This window comes from Chamaea fasciata, unplaced genomic scaffold (genome assembly GCF_029207755.1).
Source record: "Chamaea fasciata isolate MVZ Bird 193981 ecotype frontalis unplaced genomic scaffold, bChaFas1.0.hap1 SCAF_26, whole genome shotgun sequence".
NCBI lineage: Eukaryota > Metazoa > Chordata > Aves > Passeriformes > Sylviidae > Chamaea > Chamaea fasciata.
This window is the reverse complement of record NW_027094111.1, coordinates 4,295,814-4,319,418: the sequence shown is the minus strand read 5'-3', so window position 1 is coordinate 4,319,418 and position 23,605 is coordinate 4,295,814. Positions and strand designations below refer to the sequence as shown.

At 40.5% G+C, this 23,605-nt stretch overlaps 1 protein-coding gene across 3 annotated transcripts; it reads left to right on the top strand.

Moving 5' to 3' along the window:
• Positions 1-464: 464 nt before the first annotated feature.
• On the top strand, positions 465-21,854 carry HNRNPR (heterogeneous nuclear ribonucleoprotein R). 3 transcript variants are annotated; one of them, XM_066204681.1, is made up of 11 exons: positions 469-571; positions 6,706-6,871; positions 9,170-9,288; positions 9,705-9,812; positions 10,345-10,458; positions 13,545-13,721; positions 15,627-15,762; positions 16,844-17,049; positions 17,733-17,882; positions 19,916-20,037; positions 20,543-21,854. In XM_066204681.1, the coding sequence occupies exons 1-11, from the start codon at positions 497-499 to the stop codon at positions 21,153-21,155; spliced, it is 1,986 nt and encodes a 661-aa protein (XP_066060778.1). In that variant the 5' UTR covers positions 469-496; the 3' UTR covers positions 21,156-21,854. The 3 variants fall into 3 exon arrangements, with proteins under 3 accessions (XP_066060779.1, XP_066060778.1, XP_066060777.1); XM_066204680.1 differs by having other exon boundaries at positions 472-571; positions 6,703-6,871; XM_066204682.1 differs by lacking the exon at positions 6,706-6,871 and having other exon boundaries at positions 465-571.
• The last annotated feature ends 1,751 nt before the right edge of the window (positions 21,855-23,605 follow it).

The window sequence follows — 23,605 nt, the reverse complement described above, 5'->3', positions numbered from 1 at the left end:
GCTCCGGCAGCCGCGTAGCTTCTGCTCCTTGCCTCGGGCCTGGAGGGCAGCGCGGCCAGGCCGGGTCCGGGGGCTCACAGGAGGCACGGCTCGGAGGGCACCAAAGGCCCCGGGGGCAGGAAGGGCCTGGGGTCCCGGGCACACGGAGGGCAGCGGGGCCGGGGCAGGGCCGCTTTGGCCCCCTCAGCCAGGCCCCGCCCCGGGCACGGGGGGCGGAGCGGCCCCGCGCGCTCCCTTTGTTCGGGCCGCGGGCGGCGCTGCCCCTTTAAATGCCCCCGGTCCGGCCCTACCGGCGCGCCGGCTGGAAGGCGCCCCGCCATTGGTTACGGCGCCTCCCTCTCATTGGCCGCCGGCAGGAACGGCGCGTCCCGCCCCTCGCATCTCATTGGCGCCGCCGGCTGCCCGTCCGGAGCGCGGGCTCCTGAGTGGGCGAGGCAGCGGTCCCTGGAAACAGTTCCGGGAAACCCCGCGTGCTGCCGGGGTCGCGCCGCCGTCCATGAGGAGAAGGAGGAGCGCGCGCCATTTGCCGTCGCTGCTTGGGCCCGAGCTGCGCCGCGCCGGCCCCGCTCCGGTGAGTGCCGGCGCCGCCCCGCGGGGCAGGGGCGCTCCGGGGCCGCGCCGAGCCCTCCTACGTGGGCCCCGCGAGGGGACGGGCAGCGCGGGCTGCGGGCAGGCCCGGCGCGGGCGGGGACGGGCCCGGGGCGCTGGCGCGGCGGAGCGGAGGGGGGCGGGGGCCATGGCGGGGCCGCTCCGCGGGCAAGGCGGGCGGGCGCGGGCGCGGGAGCGGCGCCGGGGAGGGGCCGGGGGCGGGCCCGGCGGGGGGCGGTGGGGGGGCGGCCCGCTCCGCCCAGCCGTGCGGATCAGGCTTGCATGTGACGGGCGGCCGCGGACGCGCCTCTCCCGGGGCCGTGGGTCGGGTCGGGTCCCTGCTCGGTCCCTCCGGGCTCTTAAAGCCGCACCAGCCCTGGCGGTTGTGGTTGTGCCCGGTCCGCTCTGCCCGCGGGCACAGAAGGAGGCTCTCAGCAGCAAACGCGTCGCTGTCGCAGCGCGCCCTTAGATCTTAGGTAGCGCATACTGTGGTGGAGCCGGGAGGGACAGCTGCACCCACCCGCAGCGCTCGGGACTGCGCTTCCGACTGCCATTAAGGAAATAACGCTTGTCAAGTGCTTAAAGGAGAAACCGTCCAGAGTTTTGTTGTTAAGACGTTGGGTTTTTTTTTTTTTAATTAACTTTTGTCAGAAGCCTTTACTGAATCTTGAGAAGTTTTGCTTAAATGCATCGTTATCGCAAATAGTTTAAAAGTAAGACTTTATTTACTCGGTCTGAGCAGCCTTGTTACCTGTCAGTATTTGAACATGCTACTTAGCTGTGCTGGACTACTCTTTTTGAAACAGTGTGTTGGGTTCCCTTTCCCATGTTTGTGGCTTTAAAGGATCCCAGCGGCACTTGGTGCTGCAAAAGGACATTAATGCTCATGAAGCTGGTGCTTTGGGTTTTTGATTGGTTGGTTTTTTGCTGTTGTTGTTGTTTGCTTTTTTTTGCTTTGAGAGTACACTTTAACACAGTTTTTTTGGTTTTGCTTTTTACTTGTAAAAATAATCTGACGAATTTTGCATCTCTCAGTGTAAGGTTTTTGTAACCTGTATTATATAAAATGTAGTGTTTGCAAACGAGCAGTGTCTGCTTGGTGATTTTGCATCCTTGAAATTGTATTTCCCACAAGCATTACATGTCCTTACCTCTCAGATTTTCTGTCTAGATGAACACAATTGAAATAATCCTCGAGTCTCCTGTTAACACTCAAGTTCCTAATTTAGTCAAAAATCCCAGTACTCCCTGCTTTGTCAGACAGACATCTGCAAAATTCTTTGAGGATAAATTCTTCAGAGCAGAGCTCATTTTTTTGTTGAAGTGTCGCTTGGAACTGGAGAGTACCAGGATTGTTGTTTAGTACAACCCAGACAAGCAGACGAGCTGTGAAAAGCCAAGTCCAGTGAGAGATGAGCGTGGGTAGAGTTCATGGTTTAGGTTAGTCAGTGGTTTTTAGTGGCTCTGATGGGCACATGTCTAACCTACTGTGCTAAAGTCATCTCCCAATCACAGCTGTGTGGGTACTGAAGCAGAGTTTGTTTCTCTGTGGGCTGTGCTGTTCTCTTGCTTACATCATACTGGAGGTTCTCAGCTATTTTTAGGGGGTTGTGGAGTGAGCAAGGCTGAGCTGGAGAAGTGAGGCTGCTGGCTGCATTTTGGCTTACAGGTAGTGAGAAATCCTGACTGCTGTGTAAAGGTCTTCAGGCTGTGATGGCTTCAGAACGAGGTTTCTTGTAATTCATGCTAAGAAACACTTAGCATACCATAGTTAAGCTACTAAAGTGTGCTTTCTGTGATTGAATGAGCTAAGGTCTAGGAGAAATGCCTTTATGTACAGAATAAAGGGCCCACCCTTTTGTACATGCCTTCATGTGCAGGAATGTTTCTGAACAAGTGAGGTTTAATAAAACCCCAGTTCAGCCTTTAAATGTGAATTCTTATTTTACCCCCACTTGTATGTTTATCCTCCTTGCTTGACAGGAACCTTGAAGTGTGAGGCATAACTGCAGGGACTGCGCTTGTTTTCTTGTGGCCCATTAAAACAACGAAACCAAACAAATGTCCCCCAAACTTCCTTCGGTGTTATTTTTATGGTTTAACTGACCTGCTTGTTACAGATAATGTATTGGTTAGAAGGAGTAGCAACGTGGGCAAGTGGAATGACTGTGGTGCAGAGTTTTTATGTTTGCTTTAGTCAGCTTCCTGTGCCACTGAGCTAAACAAGTTCCATTCCTGCATGAAACTAAGTTTGCAGCAACAAAACCACTATTGGTACATAATCACTGTGAAGTTCTGGTCGTTTTAGATATTGTCCTTTTGCCAGAAATTTTTCTGTTCCTTCTCAATTAAGCTGTTCCTGAGCATGTTTTGAGTTAACTAGACTGAATTTATAATTAATTGGATGGAGTTATACTTAGATAGTCTGTAGGTGGCAACCTCTGTTAGAGGCATGGTGTGAGCTAAAGGGAATAGTAACATCATGGCTGTTTAACCAGTGATTGTCAGGTTAAGGCTCTGATCAGGTATCTCTCTTCAAGATGCCTCACACTGTCAGGACCACACCTCTGTTAATTATTTGTTTTCCAGAAAAATAACTAATTGAGCCATTTGAGTTATGAAACACTTGTAATTTTAACTTCCTACTTACCATATGAGAGCTTAGAAAAGAGGTTAGTAACTTTATAAATTACTCTCGAGATGCAGGAATTTTGGATGAAGGATAGTGAACAGCTAAAACCATGCTTTTTGTCATGAAGTATTTACAGTCTTCAGAAGAACATTTTGTGCAACAACAGTGTGAAACTTGAAACAAGACCCTTCCTGGTATGCAGTTAGGAGGTGGTGAGGGTAGGTGACATCTTGGGCACCAGTGAGAATTCTCTTGCCCGTGTAGAATTGTCCCCAATGTCTGTTTTTTACTTCTGCTCATTTAGTAAGCATGGTTTTGTGTACACTGTTCTAAATTCATCCATTTCTACTTGTTTTAAAAACAAATACATATCCCACATGTACTTACACACATAATTCTTTATTTATAATCCACCTGAGTCAAGCAATCTCCCTATTTTCTACATGTTTTAATATCTTGTTTAATACAGATGAAAAACTGAGTTTATGTGGGTGCTCCTGTGCACGGCCTGGTCTGTCACAGGCTGAGTCACATGCACACACTGCACATGCAAACAGAGATAGCACTCCTCTTTAACAGGCTTTTCATGTTTTTTAGAGGAGAATAACAGTGTTAAAGTAATCATTGTGTGTTTTACTTACTAGATAAAATTCAGTTAAAAATATTTTTCTTGGTAGCTAGAACTAACTGATGTGACCTAGTGGGAGAGCTAAAGAGTCTTTTTCAGCTGTGACTGTCGCCCTCATATCTCTGCTGAGCTCAGAGGGAACATTCAGTGTTATAAGAGGTGCAGTTTTGCTTGTTGGTGATGGTGGAAGAAAAGTCAATTTAATCTCAGATTTCAGGGCAAGCTTGCCAAGCCATTAGGGGATCTATTGCTATGTCTGTGAGAAGAAATATATGTCTTCTGGATGCTCTTGGTACCTGAATATTTTGGCAGCTGTGTCACTTCAGAATTTTCTACAGTATAGGAAAACCTTTTAAATTAAGTTTGTTTGACAGGAAACAGCTAAAATTTGAATACCCCAACTGAACATACATTGTATTTGATTTTAGTTCTTTATGAAGATACTAACCCTTAAGCAAAAAGAAACAATACAGCTAGTGAATTATAAAGCTGAGTATGAATTTAAATTGCCTAAAAGCCTTCTGTAAAAAGCCTTTGAGCTGTGATGCTGTGCAGTAATCTGATTTTTAGGGTTAGATATTGCTCCCCACACTGCTGTATGGTTGTGGTGAAGGCTGATATCTTACCATGCTGTGGATCTTGCCTGTCAGAAGTTTGAGTCACTGGACTCCAGGGAGGTGTTTCTGCCTGGGCACAGCAGAGCTTGTCCATTTTCTGCTCGCTTACAGGCAGCACTGAAAAAAATGTTCAACTTCTGGGTGTGTGACACTTGGGAGCTGCTCTGGGCTAACAAAAAACTGTCCTTGAGTGTCACCATAAGTAAGCCCTTGTAGTTCAGAAGGTAACTAGTAATTGCTTCAAGTAAATTTTGTGTATTTATTTGTTGCTGTAGCCTCTCAGTTCATTGTGGTTTGGTTTTGGTTGTTCGAGGTTTTTTTTCTGTGTACAGAGAAGACTATATGTGTAATTAAATGATTTTATAAGGCAGTAGAAAGGTAAACACAAAAATGCCCTCCTCTTCATATCTTTTTTGTGTGTCTCAGCTTGTGAGTTTTTGAGAAGAAGGATTGAGAATGGTTCTGTACCCAAAGCATTTTTGGTGTAATTAAACCCCCTCTGCCCTGCACTGTTTCAAATTTGAGATCTTGCCAAGGCTGTCTAGCAAGCAGACATGTAGCTGAGTTTTGCCTTCTGTGATGTTCATAATCTACAAAAAATTGATGTTCAGTAGTGTTTTGATAGTTAATACCTCTAAGGATAGCTAAGCATTATTGCAGCTTCAAGTAGCATTCGTTTTTCTTCTGTAATTAGGCTGTAGTTGCTTTAAAGTAAACTGAATTGGTTAGAAAGTAATTTCTCTTTGTCAAGTAACAGAATGTGTGTGTATATATATATGCCGTGTAGCTATGGAAAACTTCCTTTCTTTTCCACACTAATGGCTTAAAGAAGTGGCATCTGACAGGAACAGTGTGAGGCTGCTTTACATGTCTCTAAAATTGCCCTTCAGGATAAGACAGCTGTAGTAAAAGCACTACTGTCTGAAGAAAAATGATTTGGTTTTTTTTCTTCCCTTGCTCTAGCTTGCAAATCTTCATAGGATCTCTTCCAAGCAGTTCATGAGCTGTAGTCTGGAAGGGTTGGGTGTTCAGGGACTGTTAGAGGTGTGCTGATGCTTAGAGACTTGTTCTGCAGTGTAGTAAATAGCTTGAGGCCTCAGCGTTTTTTTAAAAAATGTGTTTGTGAATCATCTTCATACCTGTATTCCAGTACTTAATTGCATTGCTCCAACCATGCTGCATTGTCCACCTGGTTATCATTTCACTGCTGCTCATCAACTTCTGCCCCCATCATTTAAAGCCTGAGGCTTTTTTAATTTCTCAGCCTAACAGCTGATCATCCTTATGTTCTCTGCCGGGTAGTTGAATTGTCTCTTGTCAGCCTTTTTATTGGAAAGCACTGAGTATCAGCTGGCTGACTAATTGGGAAATGGAAACAGTCTTTAATGGATTGGGCAAAGCCCACTGGAATTGTGTGAGAAGATAGTTGTGCATTTTTCGGGGCACGTATTTGGAATCAGTTTGTTAATTCTGAAAGCGAGTACTTTTATTAACATAAAGACCTGAAGATGCTGCAGTCATGCCTTCCTTTTAAACCAATAAGGTATATACTATTGAAATAGTAGCTGTGATTTGTGCAGCTCCTATTTGAGGGAAACTGAAAGCATGGAAACTGTTGCATTACAGCTTCAAATGACAATGTCCATCCAAGTGCAATTTTTCTCTTTCTGTCCTTGAGCTCTGACAGCGTCGGGAGAGAGCCTGTGGCTAGTCTTGTGCAGCATGTTGGGTTTGAAGGAAGACATGGCAACAAGCCAAGCAAGTGGAAATAAGCATTGACAAGAACCAAGTATTAACATTTTTATACCTTAAGCTACTCTGCAGGGTTATGTGTTCACTACATTTTGAACGATTGTTTTAAAAGTAGCGGAATGGGAACTGGAAATAGCACTAGATCTTGGGAGTCTTTGCTGAAGGATGTTATTGCCGTGTCCCCAAACATTCTAGCTGCTATGGTAACCACTTAATGACAATCAGTAGATGGAGTTTAGACATTGTTATGTACATGAAGTACATTTTTAAAAAGCTATGTCAATTCTTCCATGTACATTTGCCACAGTATTAAGGGTTGTACTTTCTTTTGAAACTTAGATCAGCTGCATCCAAAAAAGTATTAAATAAAACTTGATACAGGTGATTTTGCAGCATGTATACAAATTAGTTTAGATAAATCATGCATTGTCCTACAAACTAGTTATTTCTGGCTTATTGTAATATAGCTCCTGAATTTTTTCCAGCAGCATAATAAAATGGCTAATCAGGTGAATGGTAATGCGGTACAGTTAAAAGAAGAGGAAGAACCAATGGATACTTCCAGTGTAACTCACACAGAACACTACAAGACACTGATAGAGGCAGGCCTCCCACAGAAGGTGGCAGAGAGACTTGATGAAATATTTCAGACAGGTATAATATGCATTTCTTGTTTCTGATTGGTTATGAAAGTGAGGGCATACCATTTTCAAATTTTTATAGATTAAGAGTTAAAAATTCGTTGTTTTTGATCTGTGTAGCTCTGAATGTGTTGCTACTTTGATTTCCCTAAAGGCAAATTGGGTTTGACATTGACTAATTACTTGCCACATCCTTGGAGTTGTATGTGATATCTTAGTTGCTTTAGGGCACAGAGCACTAGTTTTAGACATCAAATGAAGATGTTTTCACATACTAAACTGTACATTTTTATTTTCTTCAGTCTGATTCATCATTTTGCTTTTACGTTTCTATTGTCACTGTCACAGTGATTCTAAACCACTCAAAGGCTGGGTAGGTGACTTAGTGAGGGAAGCAACTAGCTTGTCTTGCCTGGGACTACATTTGAATTGAGTCTGCCTGTGGATTTTTTGTTCTCTCTAGTTCTGAGTGGACAGTTGAATCCATGTTGGTTATTACACTGAAATGTTCAGCCTGACACTAACAAAGTTGAGGACTAAGCTATCTAGCAACTCGAGTAATACCTTGCTGGTAGCAAGTGGTCTCTGCAACTTCCTAAGAGGTTTCTTTATATACACAGGTTTTCCTATTTTGTTTTTATAACCACCCTATTTTATCTTATAGACAGAGGCTTTCTTTTCCTTTTTAGAGTGTGTTCTGTGAACAGATTTACAAGAAGCAGTAGAACTGCTCTATGTGTTTACCTTGAATGCCTGGCTGGCAAGATGACAGTTTTTGTTGAAAAGAGTTAAAAATTACATTGATCAAGTGAAGGCAGTTCAAAACCAATACCTTATCAATCTTCAGTGTGAAACTGGCTCATGTGGGTGATGTCTTTTGGAAGTCATTCACAGTGAGCTTTCTTCAAGCCTTTACCAGCTTTTATTGGCTCTAGAGATGCACTTTCCACCTGTGGGTCACGATGACATGCACTTGATGGTCTGAGAGAAGGTGTAAAATAAATACCTGAGCAGAGGAACTCGTGGGGTTCTAACATGTGTTGCAGTTAGGTTGTGTTGTGAGGAGTTCTTAAGGAGTTTAAAAGCTTTTCAGCCCAGAACCTGACTACCAAGTATAATTCCACTGCATGAGTAACCTGAAAACATTTATTTACACTTCATTAATGCCACTGAAGATGTTTGCATTGTGGAGGGGTTTGTTAGTGAAGCAAACTACTTTTGACACTTGAGCCAAATTTGGGGTTGAATTTAGCGATTTTTTATCTGCTGAAATCTTCTATGAAAGAAAGATACAGGTGCCTTCCAATATGCAGGATCACTTCTGAAATGTAGTCCTTGGGCTTGGCACTACTGTGCATTTTCCAAATCAAGTAGCAGTGAAATAATCTGTGTGTTTTGGAGATCAAGCTGTTGCTAAGTGTGTGGAGTTTTTGGTATTTGTCCTAAATTTGGATGTATGATTTTAAAAGTGTAAATCTCAGTCTATATGTCTGACTCCACAACTGATGCAAATGCATTACAAAAGGAAAAAAAAACCGAAAACCTTGTAAAGATCCTTGAAAAGAAAATGCTTCAGAACTGGTCCAGTGTTTCTTGGGGGAGTCTGTACCTGTAAAATTAACATTAGCTTTTCTGGGTACATAGCAGGGCTCAAAACAATACCTTTTTGAATTTTGGCTCTTGGAACTGCATAGAGCAACAAAATGAGTTTAAAAAACCCCAAACACTGTTTAAGGTACGCATGATGTCCACTGACTCCTGCTTTTTTGAAGCTGGAGGAAAGAGTGAACAAATAATTTTTGCTTCCTAATATTTTGTGGGGTAGAGCTTCCTAAGTGTTTGATCATCAGTTGGGTAGCTCCTTTTTCCCATACAATAGGATACTTGTAATGTTCACCTGTCAGTTTACTCTAGAACAACTCAACTCAACAGAAGGAAGTGTGGAACTTAAAATGAGGGATAAACAAACAAAACTCAAATTATTAAAAGTGAGCCAGAGTTCATTGTTTCAGACCCTGGTGTGTAATACTGCTTTTATGCATCAGATTGCATTCCTGAATGCTAGAAAACTGTTACACATGGGATATAATCTTGCATGTCAGTTAGTGTTTAGGTATATACATTTTAATTTAACTTTTTCATTGTACTCATATTCTTTCATATACTTGTGTAGGAGTATATAATTAAATGTCTAATTCTGTTGCTATGAAATGTTTTTTTTTTTTTTTTTTGCTTTAAAAGCAAACTGCATAGTTCTTAGTTTGCATGGAATTCAATAGAAATCTGTAACTTCTTTATCTTTAACTTTTAGGGTTGGTAGCTTATGTCGATCTTGATGAAAGAGCAATTGATGCTCTTAGGGAATTTAATGAAGAAGGAGCCCTCTCTGTATTACAGCAATTTAAAGAAAGTGACCTGTCGCATGTACAGGTAAGGTGAGAGCCCCAGGAGTGTGAGCACATGAGTATAAATAGTGTTCTGGCACTGCTGGCAGGAGAGTTGTAACTTATTCACTGATGTCGCTGTTTTATATTTCAAACCCAAATAACAAGTTTGTTAATAATTGCCTTAAATGTGTAGGTATTTTAGCACAAAGCAGAAGTTCCCAGATAATAAAAATATGTGTGCAATTGAGAAAATAGGTTAAAATGCTGTTTGGAATCTGATGACTTTTTCAATCTGACAAGTTTGTTCAATTAATTGTTGTATTTTCCTGAAGGATTCTTTTGACATTTGATTTTTGCATTGACTTGAAGTAGTGACTTCATGGTATGGAGTGTAAATTCAGTGGATTCCCAGGGCTTGTCATGCACACAATTGAATTATTTTGTAAATTGTATCTACAGAACAAAAGTGCATTTTTATGTGGAGTTATGAAGACCTACAGGCAAAGAGAGAAACAAGGCAGCAAAGTACAGGAATCAACGAAGGGACCAGATGAAGCAAAGATTAAGGTAACACTTAAAGATACTATTTATTCTGTGCTAGCTGATATATTTTTTGTACATAGCCTGTATTTGAACTTTAAAAGCATCAATACCACCTGGATAAGTATATTCACACTTGGCTTTGAAGAAGTGTATGCATGATAGAGGTTCTATAGAGAGGAGTTGTTGGAAGTGCAGCTCTCTCTGATCACACAGTTGCCCAGATTTAGGCTCTATAAAAACATTGATATCTGTTGAAGAATTGCCTCAGTTGTCTGGCATTCTGCACTTTTTGGGGTGCTACATATAAAATGGGAAATAAGGGAAAAGACAAGTTCATCCCAGCAACCTTGTAACATAAAACAAATGTTGCTGTTTATGATAGCTTTTTAAACCTGCTAAACAACAGGGTTTTGTAGATTGTATCTCTTCATGTATACCTTATCAAGTGTGGCAAAGAGCAGATAAAGAACTGCTTATCTTGGAATGCTTTTTTTGTTCTGTGTATTTTAATCCACTGCCCTCTCTCCTGTAAATCTGACCTTTTTTTTTTTTTCAGGCTTTGCTAGAGCGGACTGGTTACACTTTGGATGTAACTACAGGACAGAGGAAATATGGGGGTCCACCTCCAGATACTGTATATTCTGGTGTTCAGCCTGGCATTGGGACAGAGGTTGGTATACACAGACTAATCTGAGAATTGCATTGCAAATTCATAAGTGGGAAATACTTGAAAACAATCTATATTACAAGTTTAATGTGTTGTAGAGGAAAATACATGTGTCTTAATCACTCTTTCTTACTCCTCAGTATTCAACAAAAAGACGGGAAGATAGGTTAAAGTGGAGAAAAAAAGAGGTGGAATATACTAAGAAAGGCTGTGCAAAATTTTTTAAAGTTAAATAATCAGACTTCATGTTTCACCCTGAAGTTTATAGTCCATCACTTGAAAAGTGATTGGATGCATGAGTAGGAAACATGTGACTTCCAGATATTTGAGACTGTTTACAAGAAATGGGATTTAAGCAACACTAAATGGGCTAAAAATGTATGAGCTAAAATGTATGTAATGGGCTAAAAATTAAGAAGACTTGGGTGTTGTATGAAGGTACTCACATAAAAGTTTTGAAGAAGTCAGCTGTGATAAGTAATAATTAAGGATTTGTTTATTTGCTTTTGTTTCAATCTATACGAAAAAAATCTTTGATGATTGCACAGACCAATAATGAAACTGACACAACTGCTACACTGAAAAGAGGCCATGTAGCTTCAGGTTTTTGGTTTTTTGTTTTATTTCTGCATTTAGAAAGGCGACTTAGAGGTTGTTTACCAACTTAGTGATGTTGCCAGGGTGATTATGTGATGTATAAAGTGTTATTTAATTGCACCATGTCTCACTGACATAAAGTAGCATTTCTTTATTGAGAGGGTGGTCATACATTGAACAGACTTCTAGAGAGATGGTGGGTGCCCCAGGTTTGTCAGGGTTTAGGAGCATTTGGACAGTGCCTTTAATAACATTTTTTTTGGTGAGCCCTGAAGTGCACAGACCATTGGACTGGCTGCTCCTTCCTACAGTGAAGTGCTCTCATGACTGAAAGTCCTTGATTACTGCCCTTAAGTATATTGTCCACTGGTGGTTTGGCTTTTTAGGAGCTCTCAGCAAAGCCACAAATTTAGCTGCACTTTCATTCTATGAAGAATATGTTTTTATATTTTTAAGTTTCCTGAAGCTAGAACAAGTAACTTGAATCAGCATTAAAAGCTATAGCAAACCCCAGCCAGCTAGTTCTAGAAGTGATACCTCTAGCAAATGAATGTGTTGTTGGCATAGTGTGGGGTTTAAGGGCTGATTACTGATTTAGACGTGCTGTTTGGTTTGTCAGCCTGAGATACTGAACATGTTGCTGAAACTGGTGTAAGTTCTGTGAAATGTAGACTTCAGCTTCTGCTGTTGAGCTCTGGTCAATTTAAACAGGATCCTAGGATTTGGGGGTAGGCAGAGCATGTTTGCACATAAGTGATGAGATCATTGTGGGCACTTTCTGCCACAGTGAGGTAGGTGGGATTTTGGGTTTTGTGGGTTTTTTTTGTTTCCTTTTTTTTCTTAAGCTTTTGAGAACCACTTCTCATTTATTTCTAACACTTCTGGTTGTATAGTAGCGTATATGCTCCTTTTCCAATGTTAAGGATAAAAAAATGTAGTAAATATTCCTTTGGATTGTGACAGTGCATTTTTTCTGTCTGAAACTCATATAAATAGTACTGAAGCTCTTGTAACTTGTGTCAGCTCAGATACGTTGATGCAGAGCTGTCACTCACGTGACAATAACAGCAAACATTTGGTTCTTGAGGGTACCCAAGTAGTGTTACTGATTTGAAGATGTGTGCTAGGTAGACTTCCTTCCCTCTAAGGTGCATCAGGTCTTTCTGCTGTAAGTATCTGTCACCAACTAATCTTTAAAACATAAAGTGGAATTCATTGAATGTTAATTGTAGCTTTAGCTCTCTAGATGTAGGTGAACGTCTTGAGAGCTAAAGCCACATTATTCAATAAAGCTGAAGTAATGACAATGTAAATACCTATCTAGAGGAATACCTTAAGCTTTCTAAGGGTATGGTGGGGAAAGCCTTTTGGTCCTGCCAATAAACTTTCACTCAGTGTGATAAATCAGTTCCTTTCTTTTTTCCCCAGTAAGTAATGTTCAGTCAACATTCACACTGAACTGGGAGAGGCTAAGCTTGTAAGTAATGTTCCGGAAACTGAATTTCAGGAATATCTGTGTAACATGAAACATCTTGAAGTTCTACCTTGTTCCATGTTTCTCAAATTAGTCATGTTCTCCTCGTGAGTTTGTTACACAAGTGCTTCCATGGGCATACTGAGTGTCTTTAGTTCTGAAATTCTTCAGTGTGAGATAAAATTGTGGCAAGCCTTACTGAGAAGGGAAATGTTGACTCATGGCTTTTTTTTCTACAAAAAAATGTTTGCAGTTAAATTAAATGTATTTTGATCTCAAGGGGTGTTTGGAATGTTTTGCTCATATTAACATGGAAGAGGTTTTGAGAAGTCAGAGGAGAGCTGCAATGATTAAACAACTGGGAAGATCTGTCTAGGGAGACCTCAGCTAAAGATATTAACAAAACTTTACCCAAGTTAATTGTAAGGAACAAAACCACAAGAACTTGCAGGTTTGCTGAAGTAAATATTAAACATTCCATTGGTGGAAGCTGAAACCAATGCAGATGAGAAACAAGACTACATTATACATTAAAAGTGGAAACCGTGCATCAAGCAATTAAACAGAAATTATTATTAAATTATTTTTCCATCTCTGTAACTTTCCAAGGAAGATTAATTTACAGAGGGATTTGAAAATACTGCAAGAGCAAGGAAGTGCTTGGCCTGCTTTAACATGATAACCAGCTGGATAGTTTGTAAGGTCTTAGTTTTTAACTGCCAAAATTAAAACCATGTAAGAACCACTTATCTCTTCAGGAGGGAAAATTCACAGCCTCTTCAATATAAATAACAAACCCAGGTGTTCTGTGTATAAAACCTCGTACAGATGGCAGGAGGATTAGAACACTGGGGGCATGCAATTACATCAGCTGCTGTAAAGGCTGCCCTGGTGACTGTGATGTTTCTGCTCTGCTGGTTTATCTGCATTGTTCTTTCTTTCCCAGGAATTTTCAAATGCTAAAAAGATGTTTGTATTTCTGAAAAAGCTTTGTTTCAAGTGTCCTCTTCCTTTTTAGGTTTTTGTTGGTAAAATTCCCCGAGACCTTTATGAAGATGAGTTGGTACCACTCTTTGAGAAAGCTGGTCCAATTTGGGATCTGCGTCTCATGATGGATCCTCTTTCTGGTCAGAACAGAGGTTATGCTTTCATTACCTTTTGTAGTAAAGATGCAGCACAAGAAGCAGTCAAACTGGTGAGTAACTTACTTCCAGACAGGTCAAGACAAAGTAAATAGCAAACATGTTGGTTATTTCTTAAGTAGTGAAGTCTTTAAAGCATCCATTGACAGACTCCAAATTTGATTTTCTTAAAAATTGCCTCCTGGTTTCATTAGTGAGTACAGATACTTAAAAGACTATTACCTGCTGTGCCTTACTGTGGCTGATCAGAGTGCTTAGGTGATTGTTAGGGGCCTACTTGATTCCAGCTAGAAAATACATTTTCTAAGCTTCAGTGTGTTTTAAGTTTCATCACCCTTTTTAGTGTAAAGAACTACTTGGAGTTGCCTTGATTAGCTGCTGCTGCCATGGAGGAGGTCTCTGAGTTAATTCCTTTGGTTGTTTCCCGTGGCCTTTTGTTCTTTCCAGTCATGCAGGCTGCTCACTGCTTGGAAGCTGACAAGCATGCACCCAGGCAATTTGGGAAAGGACACGGAGCAATAGGGGGTTAAAGGCAGAGACAGCAGTCTGGTTGGGGCCTTGCCTCTGCCTCAGAGGAAGAAGTAGAATTAGGCAGACTGGGATGTATCTGCCAAGATTTTGGATATGGCTGTAAAATACTGTGTTTACTTTGAACCTGAAATGGGTGAAATGCCTAATCTCAGTTGCCTTAGTGGAATTCAGCTCATCCTAAATGAGGTATGAAGAAGAGGGGTAAAATCTGAACACTTTAGTTAAGCTGGTGGGTGCAGGGAAATCTGAAACCTGGAGAAACTTAAAAGCAGTTAAACCCATGTGGGCCTTCTCGTTGCGTCAGCAAGGCACCAGTGGGAATGGGATTGATTGTAAGCAGAATGGCTTTGTATAAGATACAATATAAAAAGCAGATTCAGGTTAATAAGTTCATGGCACCAGAACAAAAAGTTTCACTGTGTTAAGAATTACTTCAGTATATGAAACAAAATTCTGAAATGCTTTTGTCTTCCTTGAAGTGATCTTATTTGATAGTCTGTGGTGCGTTAACATCCTTGTAGAATATAAAGAAGGTTCCTGAAGGTATTGCGGTCATTTTTAGGGCTTATGTCTCAGCTAGAGTTAGAATGGCTAAAAACCTCCTTTTAAAGAATTGCATGAGATTTTCAGAAGCTGGCTGATGATGAAACATCCATCCTCTTTGCTGTGTTTGAAAATCCTGACTAAAAGAGTCTGTCTTGATTTTTTTTTTTTTTATAAAAAGCTGAATTCTTATACCTTTAAAGGCCTGTTGGGAGTCTTGGTTTTCAGAGTGATCCAGCTGTGGGTACAGGCATGAAGCAGTGGGCTAGATTTTTTTTTCAATGGAAGTTTTAAATCTTGACAGTAAAGTTTTTTAATCTTACAATGTGCAAAGTAAAAAAAAAAAGCCTGCTGTTGGGGGTGGGTCAGAAGCCAGGTCACAGACTGATTTAGACTGTTGATTGTCTTGGCAATCCTTCAGTGTTCAAAGCTATCCAAGGAAAGAGGAAGAGCTCCCAGTGTCTTTAATGCCGTGTATTTGCTTACTGATAATAGCAGCAGCAGCAGTTGACTGACAGGACAGGAAGCAGTAACCAGTTACTAGAAAGATCTTTCAAGTCTGAGATAAACAGGTGAATAAATTTATGCCATGCAATTTGTATATGGTCCCGTGTTGTTCCTGTTCCTGCTTTTTGTTTTTTTTGTAGCATTCCATTCAACAGGACTTCTGAAGTTTGTGGAAATCCTAAGCTTGGCAGTGTACTTCCAAGTGAATGCCGACACAAAAACAGCTGTTCTAGGAATTCTCTTGCAATCCCAATTCAATGTGCTATGTATAAAAGTAGCAGATGATGAAGAAAATACCTGATTTTATGATCTGGGGATATTTTTATGCACGGTATTGTATAATATTGATAAAGCAAATCAGTGGCTTTGTTTTTCAGTGTGACAACTATGAAATCCGTCCTGGAAAGCACCTTGGAGTATGCATCTCCGTGGCAAATAACAGGTTATTTGTTGGGTCAATTCCAAAGAACAAAACTAAGGAAAACATATTGGAAGAGTTTGGTAAAGTCACAGGTAAGACTTAATGAGTCCCAGAATACCATTTAGTCTCTGGTTTGTAGGCCTAGTTGTTTGACAGATGTGTTCACGTATCATTGAAACTATTTTCAAGTTGGATCCCAAGATAGATTTTGTTAGAAATTTTACGTATGTACTGTATCTTAAGGTGGAGTGTAAAGGGACTTGTGTTTGTTTTAGTGATTGTTAAATGAATGATGATGTAACTTTACAATTAGAGATGGAAACAGCTTAAATGAACTCAGAAGAACCAGCACACATGAAAAAAATGAAGGTCCCAGTTCTGTTACCTGTTTTAGCTTTCTGTTGAAGGCTCTGGATTTGTTACTGAATCTACAGGAGGTTCTGCTGTCAACATGGAGAAGTTTTTTGGAGAGCCCGAAGCAAATGTATTCCTGAGCAGTGAAGGGGAGGAGGGAATACTGAGTTGGTGTAGAGGGAATATTATTAGAGAAATAGTTAATAACAGACTAATTTTTGTCCCAGTTTTCCAGCATTCTCCAGTATGTGCTGCAAGTAGGAAGAAGAGAAGTCAGCTCATCACTGAAAGGGTGCTTCTGCCTTAGATAAGGGATTGAGTCACTTGCTCTTGTTCCTGTAGGAGAGCTTTAACCTCCTGCTTCTTTTTTAGGATTGCTATTTATAAGTACTTCAGGGAAGTGGTGAAAACAGAAGGTGAATATTCATTTAGTTCTCTCTTTTTGGAGAGATGTGGAAGATGTTCCTTCTAGGTTCTGCAGGAGGCAGGGGAGAGGTCACGTGTTAGTGCTGGCTGCCTTTCAAAGATGTAAAAATGATTTTAAAAGTATAGAAAACTTAAACTCTGAGTTGCTGAGGTTGATGTTTTGCAGAGCCTAATTGTGAGGTAAGTCTGTTCTGTAGAATTTCACTTGCTAGGTGATGTGCTTCTGGGTAAATTAGATGGATATCTGCTATTTGTTTTGCTTTTCTTGTGCTCCCACTCCCTTTCTGGTGTAAAATTCAAATTCACTACAAAACACAAGTGAAGGCATTTTAGGGTAGACTCTAGGCTTTTTTCATTCCGTTTCAAGCTCAGTACTAAAGATCTGTTTTTCAGAGGGTTTGGTGGATGTAATTTTGTATCATCAACCTGATGATAAAAAGAAGAATCGAGGATTCTGCTTCTTGGAGTATGAGGATCACAAGTCAGCAGCACAAGCTCGCCGACGCCTGATGAGTGGCAAAGTAAAAGTCTGGGGAAATGTTGTTACGGTGGAATGGGCTGATCCAGTAGAGGAACCTGATCCAGAAGTCATGGCAAAGGTCAGTAAAGACTTCACTGGATGCTCTTGTGCTTTGGGAGGAATTTCTCTATGCCATAGTGACAAAGATGTGTTCCAGCTGTTTTGAGACACAAAAAGCAATTAGAGAGCATTTTCACAGTAAACTGTCCAAAAAGTGTGGTGTGAGCACTGCCAATGAGTCGCTGTTGGAAGATGTTGGAAACATGCTGCTACTAATTATTAATATCTACACTAGTCCTCTGCAGGGTTATCCTGCTGGATTGACATGTCAGGCTGTGCATTTTCTGCTTTAGCTGTAATCAATGCCAGGTAGGTATTGCATAAAACTATTTTCCAGAGTGAGATGAAGGTGAAGTTGAGTGTGGGGAATGATGCACTTTATCCCAGTGTTTTGGGGTAACTCTTTGCTGTCCTTGAGGTCTGTTACTAAAATTTTGCTGGGATTTGTAGCATCCCAGAAGCAGAAAATCAAAGTTGGATATTCTTCTAGTTATGGAAGGGAACTATGGAAGGAGAGAAGTTGTAGAAACTTCATGCAGGTAACTACAAGGCACTCTTTTTAAATTTTTTAAAACAGTTACAGAATTAGTAAAGTTACCCAAATTTCTTAATGCAGCAAAAAAGGGAATATCTTCCTAGTTGGTAGTTTCTTTTGAGGTTTGACTTCTAAAGATTACAGCTTTGTTCTAATTTTTTCACCAGGTAAAAGTTTTATTTGTAAGAAACTTGGCCACTACTGTGACAGAAGAAATTCTTGAGAAATCCTTTTCTGAATTTGGAAAGCTGGAAAGAGTAAAGAAGTTGAAGGATTATGCATTTGTTCATTTTGAGGACAGAGGTGCAGCAGTGAAGGTAGGTTCATTATTCTTTCCTAGCTGAGTTGCTGAGAGTGCTTTATTTTGTACAAATGGTTTAAAAAAATTCTTCATGGTAAATACCTCGATACCACAAACCATAGAGCCCCTTTAATAAGGTTCCCATTGTGAGAACTTTAATGCTAATATTTTTGTTCCTGTGATTTCAGTAGCTAGGAGGATGTGAAACTTGAAAGAGCAAAACTGTAGCAAGTTAAAAAGTAGACTGGAAAAGAGGTGTAGAGCAATGCAGGGGAGTCTAGAGAAGAGGAAAAAACAAAGATCAACCTAGACAATTTTACTGAGGAAACACTGGCAGAAGGTATCAGTTGTCTCTCAAAGACCCATACTTAAGGGCTGTGTGTACTTTCGGAGTGACAAAAGTATCGAATAGGAAGTGGGAGGTAATTAAACAATGCTTTGTGAAGGAGAGGAAAATGGTGTTGGCAGCTCTTTAAGGATTACCTGTTTTTAACTCTGCACGTGCCTGAGGTCTCTTCTCAATGACTTGTTAAATATTGAAGATCATTATTGTAAGCTTCAGAGTTCTTTTCCTGTGTGTCCATGAGCTGTTCAGAAGGTCATTAATATCTGCTGTGTGTGAGTCAGTGTAATGAATTCTGTAGAAATTACTCCATCTGTTTGCTAAATCCATGGTTCATGAGGGAAAGGAAGAGAATTGGAAGTGTTTTTTGCATTTGGGAGTCTTGAAGCAGGTGTATTGTATGTGATGTATATGGCTACGTGGACAGTTCAAAGGCTCCATACTCAGTCTTCTTATTAATGATTTTAGCCATTTAATTGCTTAGGTTTTTACCACACATGAGATTAGGTATTAAAATACTCTTGAGTATGGCTTTAGGATGAATATCACTTGTATTTAATGAGGTTGAGGTTGGTTTGGGTAGGTTTAGACCGTGTCCGAGGGAGGACAAGAAATTTTTGGAACAAGGGGTAAGTCAGCAACACCTCTGGGTGTGGTTTTCTGAACTATTTCTGCAAACACTCTCCAGCCCCTTCCCTCTACAATTACCTGCTAAATGCTCTGTTAGATTTCAGCAGCTGGAACCTTGTAGCAGTTGAGAAAAAGACAGATCAAATGCATCACTAATGCTCATCTCAAGCTGGAAACTACCACATGTGGCCCATGTGACTGCTTCATGGCCACTGGATTGGCTTATGGACTTTGTGAGATATTTTTGTGTATGGGTGTGTTTTGGCTTTCAGTAAGGTTGTTATGGTATTTATGTGTGGAATGCCTGGAACTGGCTCATTGATTCTGGTGTCTACTGATTTTTCACACCTTCTTGGAAATAAATTGCCATAAATTCTAATGCTTTTGAAGCATGCAGCTCTACAGACACATGCGGTCTTCATTAAAGCAAATACTAAAACTCAAAAAAGGTAAATGCAAAGCAGATAACTCCAGGTGAGGAACTTCGGGGGACATTAAAACTTGCACATTATTTTCTGGAGGATTCAGGGCTTGCTTGATGAGATCACCAAGTTTCAGTAATCTTTTTTGGTTTCTTCTCAAGTATGTGACCTCAGAACTACTTGATTTTCTCAGTCACTTGACTCACATTCAGCTACCTGGGGATCCCAAAAGTAACAAATCTTTCTCTTGGTATGCACATGTCCTACCAGTCTTATAAGTGCAGTGAGTGTTTATGTCAGTGTAAGAAGTGAGAACTTGAGTATTTCTGAAAGGTTCCTAGGAGATACCAAGAACATAAAAACTTATGGTGCTATGTCTGACTCTATAAAATAATTCTTAATATGTTTTAATCCTTTTTTTATCTTATGATAAAAAGAGCACATTTAAAAAAAAATACTGCTTCCCTGTAACTGGTGAATAAAGTGGGACTTGGAAAAGTGATGTGTAACATTCTGTTTATGTAGCACAAAAGCGAAGTACATGGCACGGCTCAGCCTGGAGCATCCCAACTGTCTAATTTCTTGCAGTAAGTTTTAGTTCTCTTTTGAGCAGAAAAAAAAAATTTAGTTATTTTTCTTTTAATTTTTGTACAGGCTATGAATGAAATGAATGGGAAAGAGATAGAAGGGGAAGAAATTGAAATAGTATTAGCAAAGCCACCGGATAAGAAAAGGAAAGAACGTCAGGCTGCCAGACAGGCCTCCCGGAGCACTGCGTGAGTGTCACCCTCGCACCGTGGTAATGCTGCACAGTGGAGTTGTGCTGTCAGATGGGCTGGTTTAGGAGAACCTGAATTACCTGACTTAACTTTTCTCCGTGTTGTGTATTGTTAATCAATAAGTGTAGCCCTGGTTCCATGCCTGGGGTGTTTTGGTTTTCTGAAATTCTTTTCCCAGGGAATTTTCTGTTAACAGGAGAAATGTTTTTGTAACTGTACCTTTGTTATTCATTCCTTTTCCTAGGAGGGACTTCTTCTTGATGTCCCTCTGCTCTGACCAATGTGATTGAAGAGGTTTGCTTTTGTTTCACCAATCAAATTGGTCTGTGTAAAATAGTATAAAAGAGACACACATCCCAAAAATAAAAGAGTCATTTTCAGCCTTCTGAATCTCAGAGTATGTATCGTTGTGGTGTAAAGCAGCGTCAAATAAGGATGGATGTACACTACATTTTGGGTTGCTTTTGGAGATGGATAATTCTGTGTTTCTTTCTCTTCCTAGGTATGAAGACTATTATTACTACCCTCCGCCTCGCATGCCACCTCCTATGAGAGGCCGAGGCCGTGGAGGAAGAGGTGGATATGGCTATCCCCCAGATTACTATGGCTATGAAGATTATTACGATGATTACTATGGCTATGACTATCATGACTACCGTGGTGGCTACGAAGATCCCTATTACGGCTATGATGATGGCTATGCTATAAGAGGAAGAGGAGGAGGAGGAAGGGGTGGGAGAGGTGCCCCTCCACCACCTAGGGGGCGGGGAGCACCACCACCAAGAGGTAGAGCTGGCTACTCACAGAGGGGGGCACCCATGGGACCGCCGAGAGGAGCCAGGGGGGGGAGAGGGGGCCCTGCGCAGCAGCAGAGAGGACGCGGTGCTCGTGGAGCCAGGGGCAACCGTGGGGGCAACGTAGGAGGCAAGAGAAAGGCAGATGGGTACAACCAACCTGATTCCAAGCGCCGGCAGACCAACAACCAGCAGAATTGGGGCTCCCAACCCATCGCTCAGCAGCCGCTCCAGCAAGGTGGTGACTATGCCGGTAACTATGGTTACAATAATGACAACCAGGAATTTTATCAGGATACTTATGGGCAACAGTGGAAGTAGACAAGTGAGGAGGGATTGAGAATATTGGAAACATAGAATTGGCTATAGCTCTACATCTTTCAAAACAACAAAAAAGAAAAAAAAAATTGGCTTAATGTTTCATCCTTCAGTAGCGATTGGCTGCCATTTGTATTGGGCTGAAGAATCACTCTATTGTGTATATACTCGAGTCTCTTAGTTTTCTTTTTTTCATAAACGCACTTGGACATTACTGGGCTTGCAGAATTCCTGAACTCCATATGGGGTTTCAGTGCTTTTATCATTTTAGGCTTCATTTTAGCAGTTTAAAAGCAGGAATGGCACACTGTTCAATCATGATTTTGCAGAACCTCTGGTTTTGGACAGTTTCTTCTTTTTTTTTTTTTTTTTTTTCTTTTTTTTTGGATTTGGGATAGACTACATAGGAGTATGCTGTACATAAAAGTAAAAGCTAGTGCTTTGTCTTAGTAGTTTTAAGAAATTACAACAAATTAAGTTTTCTTGTATTGAAAATAACATGATTGTATGTTTTGCATTCCTAGAAGTAGGATAACTGTGTTTTTAAATTGTTATAACTTCACACCTTTTTGAAAATCTGCCCTACAAAATTTGTTTGGCTTAAAACGTCAAAGCCGTGGCAATTTGTTCCTTGATGTGATTGTATTTCCAATTTCTTGTTCATGTAAGATTTCAATAAAACTCAAAAATCTATTCAAAACATTACCTATTTCAAATTCAATTGTGTCCTAAAACATTATTTCATTGGTAATCCTTGTGAAAAATACTGTTTTCAAAGTATAACTGCCTATGTGAGTGATCAAATTCATGCAAAATTTCCTGTGCTTTCCAACATGTAGCACTGTGGACATCAGACTGAAAACTAGGAGAAATTTCAGACAGCCCAAAAGGCACTCACTGTTTAATTGCTATTCAATAATTTATCGGCATCTAATTTTGAAACTTTTTTTTTCCTATTTAAAAGTGTTGAATTGTATCCAAGTATTCACAGAGATCAAATTTAAACCTTAAGTCTTCTAATGTAATGTGGAGAAGGAAGCAGATCCTACAGTGGTGTTAATTTTGTTCCTTTGATGATGTCCTGTGGAGTCCCTGTGGAGGCTGTTCTGGTAGGATCCAGCCTTACTGTAAAATTGAGCATGCAAACACACAGGGAAATTATTTTGATCTCAAGCATCTTAGTCTAATCTAAAATAATATTTGACTAGGAATGAGAATTACAACTTGGGTGCTATGGCACACTAAATTCTTGCTACAGATAACACAAATGTTCTCTCCAGATTCTGCTTATTTCTATCTTGACATTTTAATTTGATGTTCTGCCATGATGAACAATTTGCCTTAGAATTCTCCTGCCTTATAATAAAGGCTGTTAAAAAGTTTAAGACTTTTATCTTTTGAGGGCATTGCTAGCTACATTATATTATGTGTTGCTTTGACCCTTGTCTTGGACATTCCCAGATGTCAATTTTAACTGGCAAATCATGACATTACTCTTGTGTTGCATCTAAGCCATTCTGTACCCCAATGAAGAACATTTGCTTCTCAAGAAAAGAGAGAAACAAACGGATTTATACTTTCTCTAAAGAAAACTATTGCCGGGCCTCTAAATATCCAAATCCAATACATTGCTCATACTTGATTTACAGCATTCCAAACACAGACTATTGAGGAAGTTAAACTTCAGTGGTCATACTCCTCCCTTTGTCTTCTATTCCTGTCTGGTGTCTCAAGTGTGTTATGTCAGAATATAACCAGTAAGATGAGCTTCCCTGCACTGCTATGGATCTGGAATGGGATTGCAGGGTTTGAGTTGTGACCTGAATCGAAGATGTCTGTCTGCTTCTCAGAAATGGGTTTGCCTATGTCAGGCTCTTCCAATTAATAGAATTCGTCATAAGTAGCTTAAAAGGGCTTTTAAAAATCAATACCTAGTATGTTGGGGTTTGGGTTTTTTTTCCCCACTTCATAAAGTAAATGGGGCCAAATCATGTCCTTGCTGTTTCTTACCTGAGCAGTGAACTCAAAGGGCTATTGCCTGGGAATACACTCCAGGCTTTGCCTTGTGATAAGGATGTGGTTTGTAATTCTGTTTTAACACGAAGTTTTGCTGCCCTATCCATATGACTTTTCTGGTAGTTCTTGTAGTGCTGAGCAGAACCCTGTAGTCCCAATAAGCATTGGCTTTTCAGTATTCATTGTAAAGGGGATCTAGTACAAGGAACTTAATTGGAATTGTGTTTTAAGTCCTCTCCATCTTGGAAGAAGGTAGTGTTCCTATATTGCACATGTTAGCTTAGGAGAGATGAGGTGCTAGCAAATGCTCTGGGGGGAGTGGGGAGGAAACACCTCAGTTGTAGTGGTTACAAAACAGCTCGGAAACAAAAATGTTAAAATTGTCTTCCTCAAGAACTGTAAGGCTGCATCTTGTATTTACTTCTGCCCAAATCACC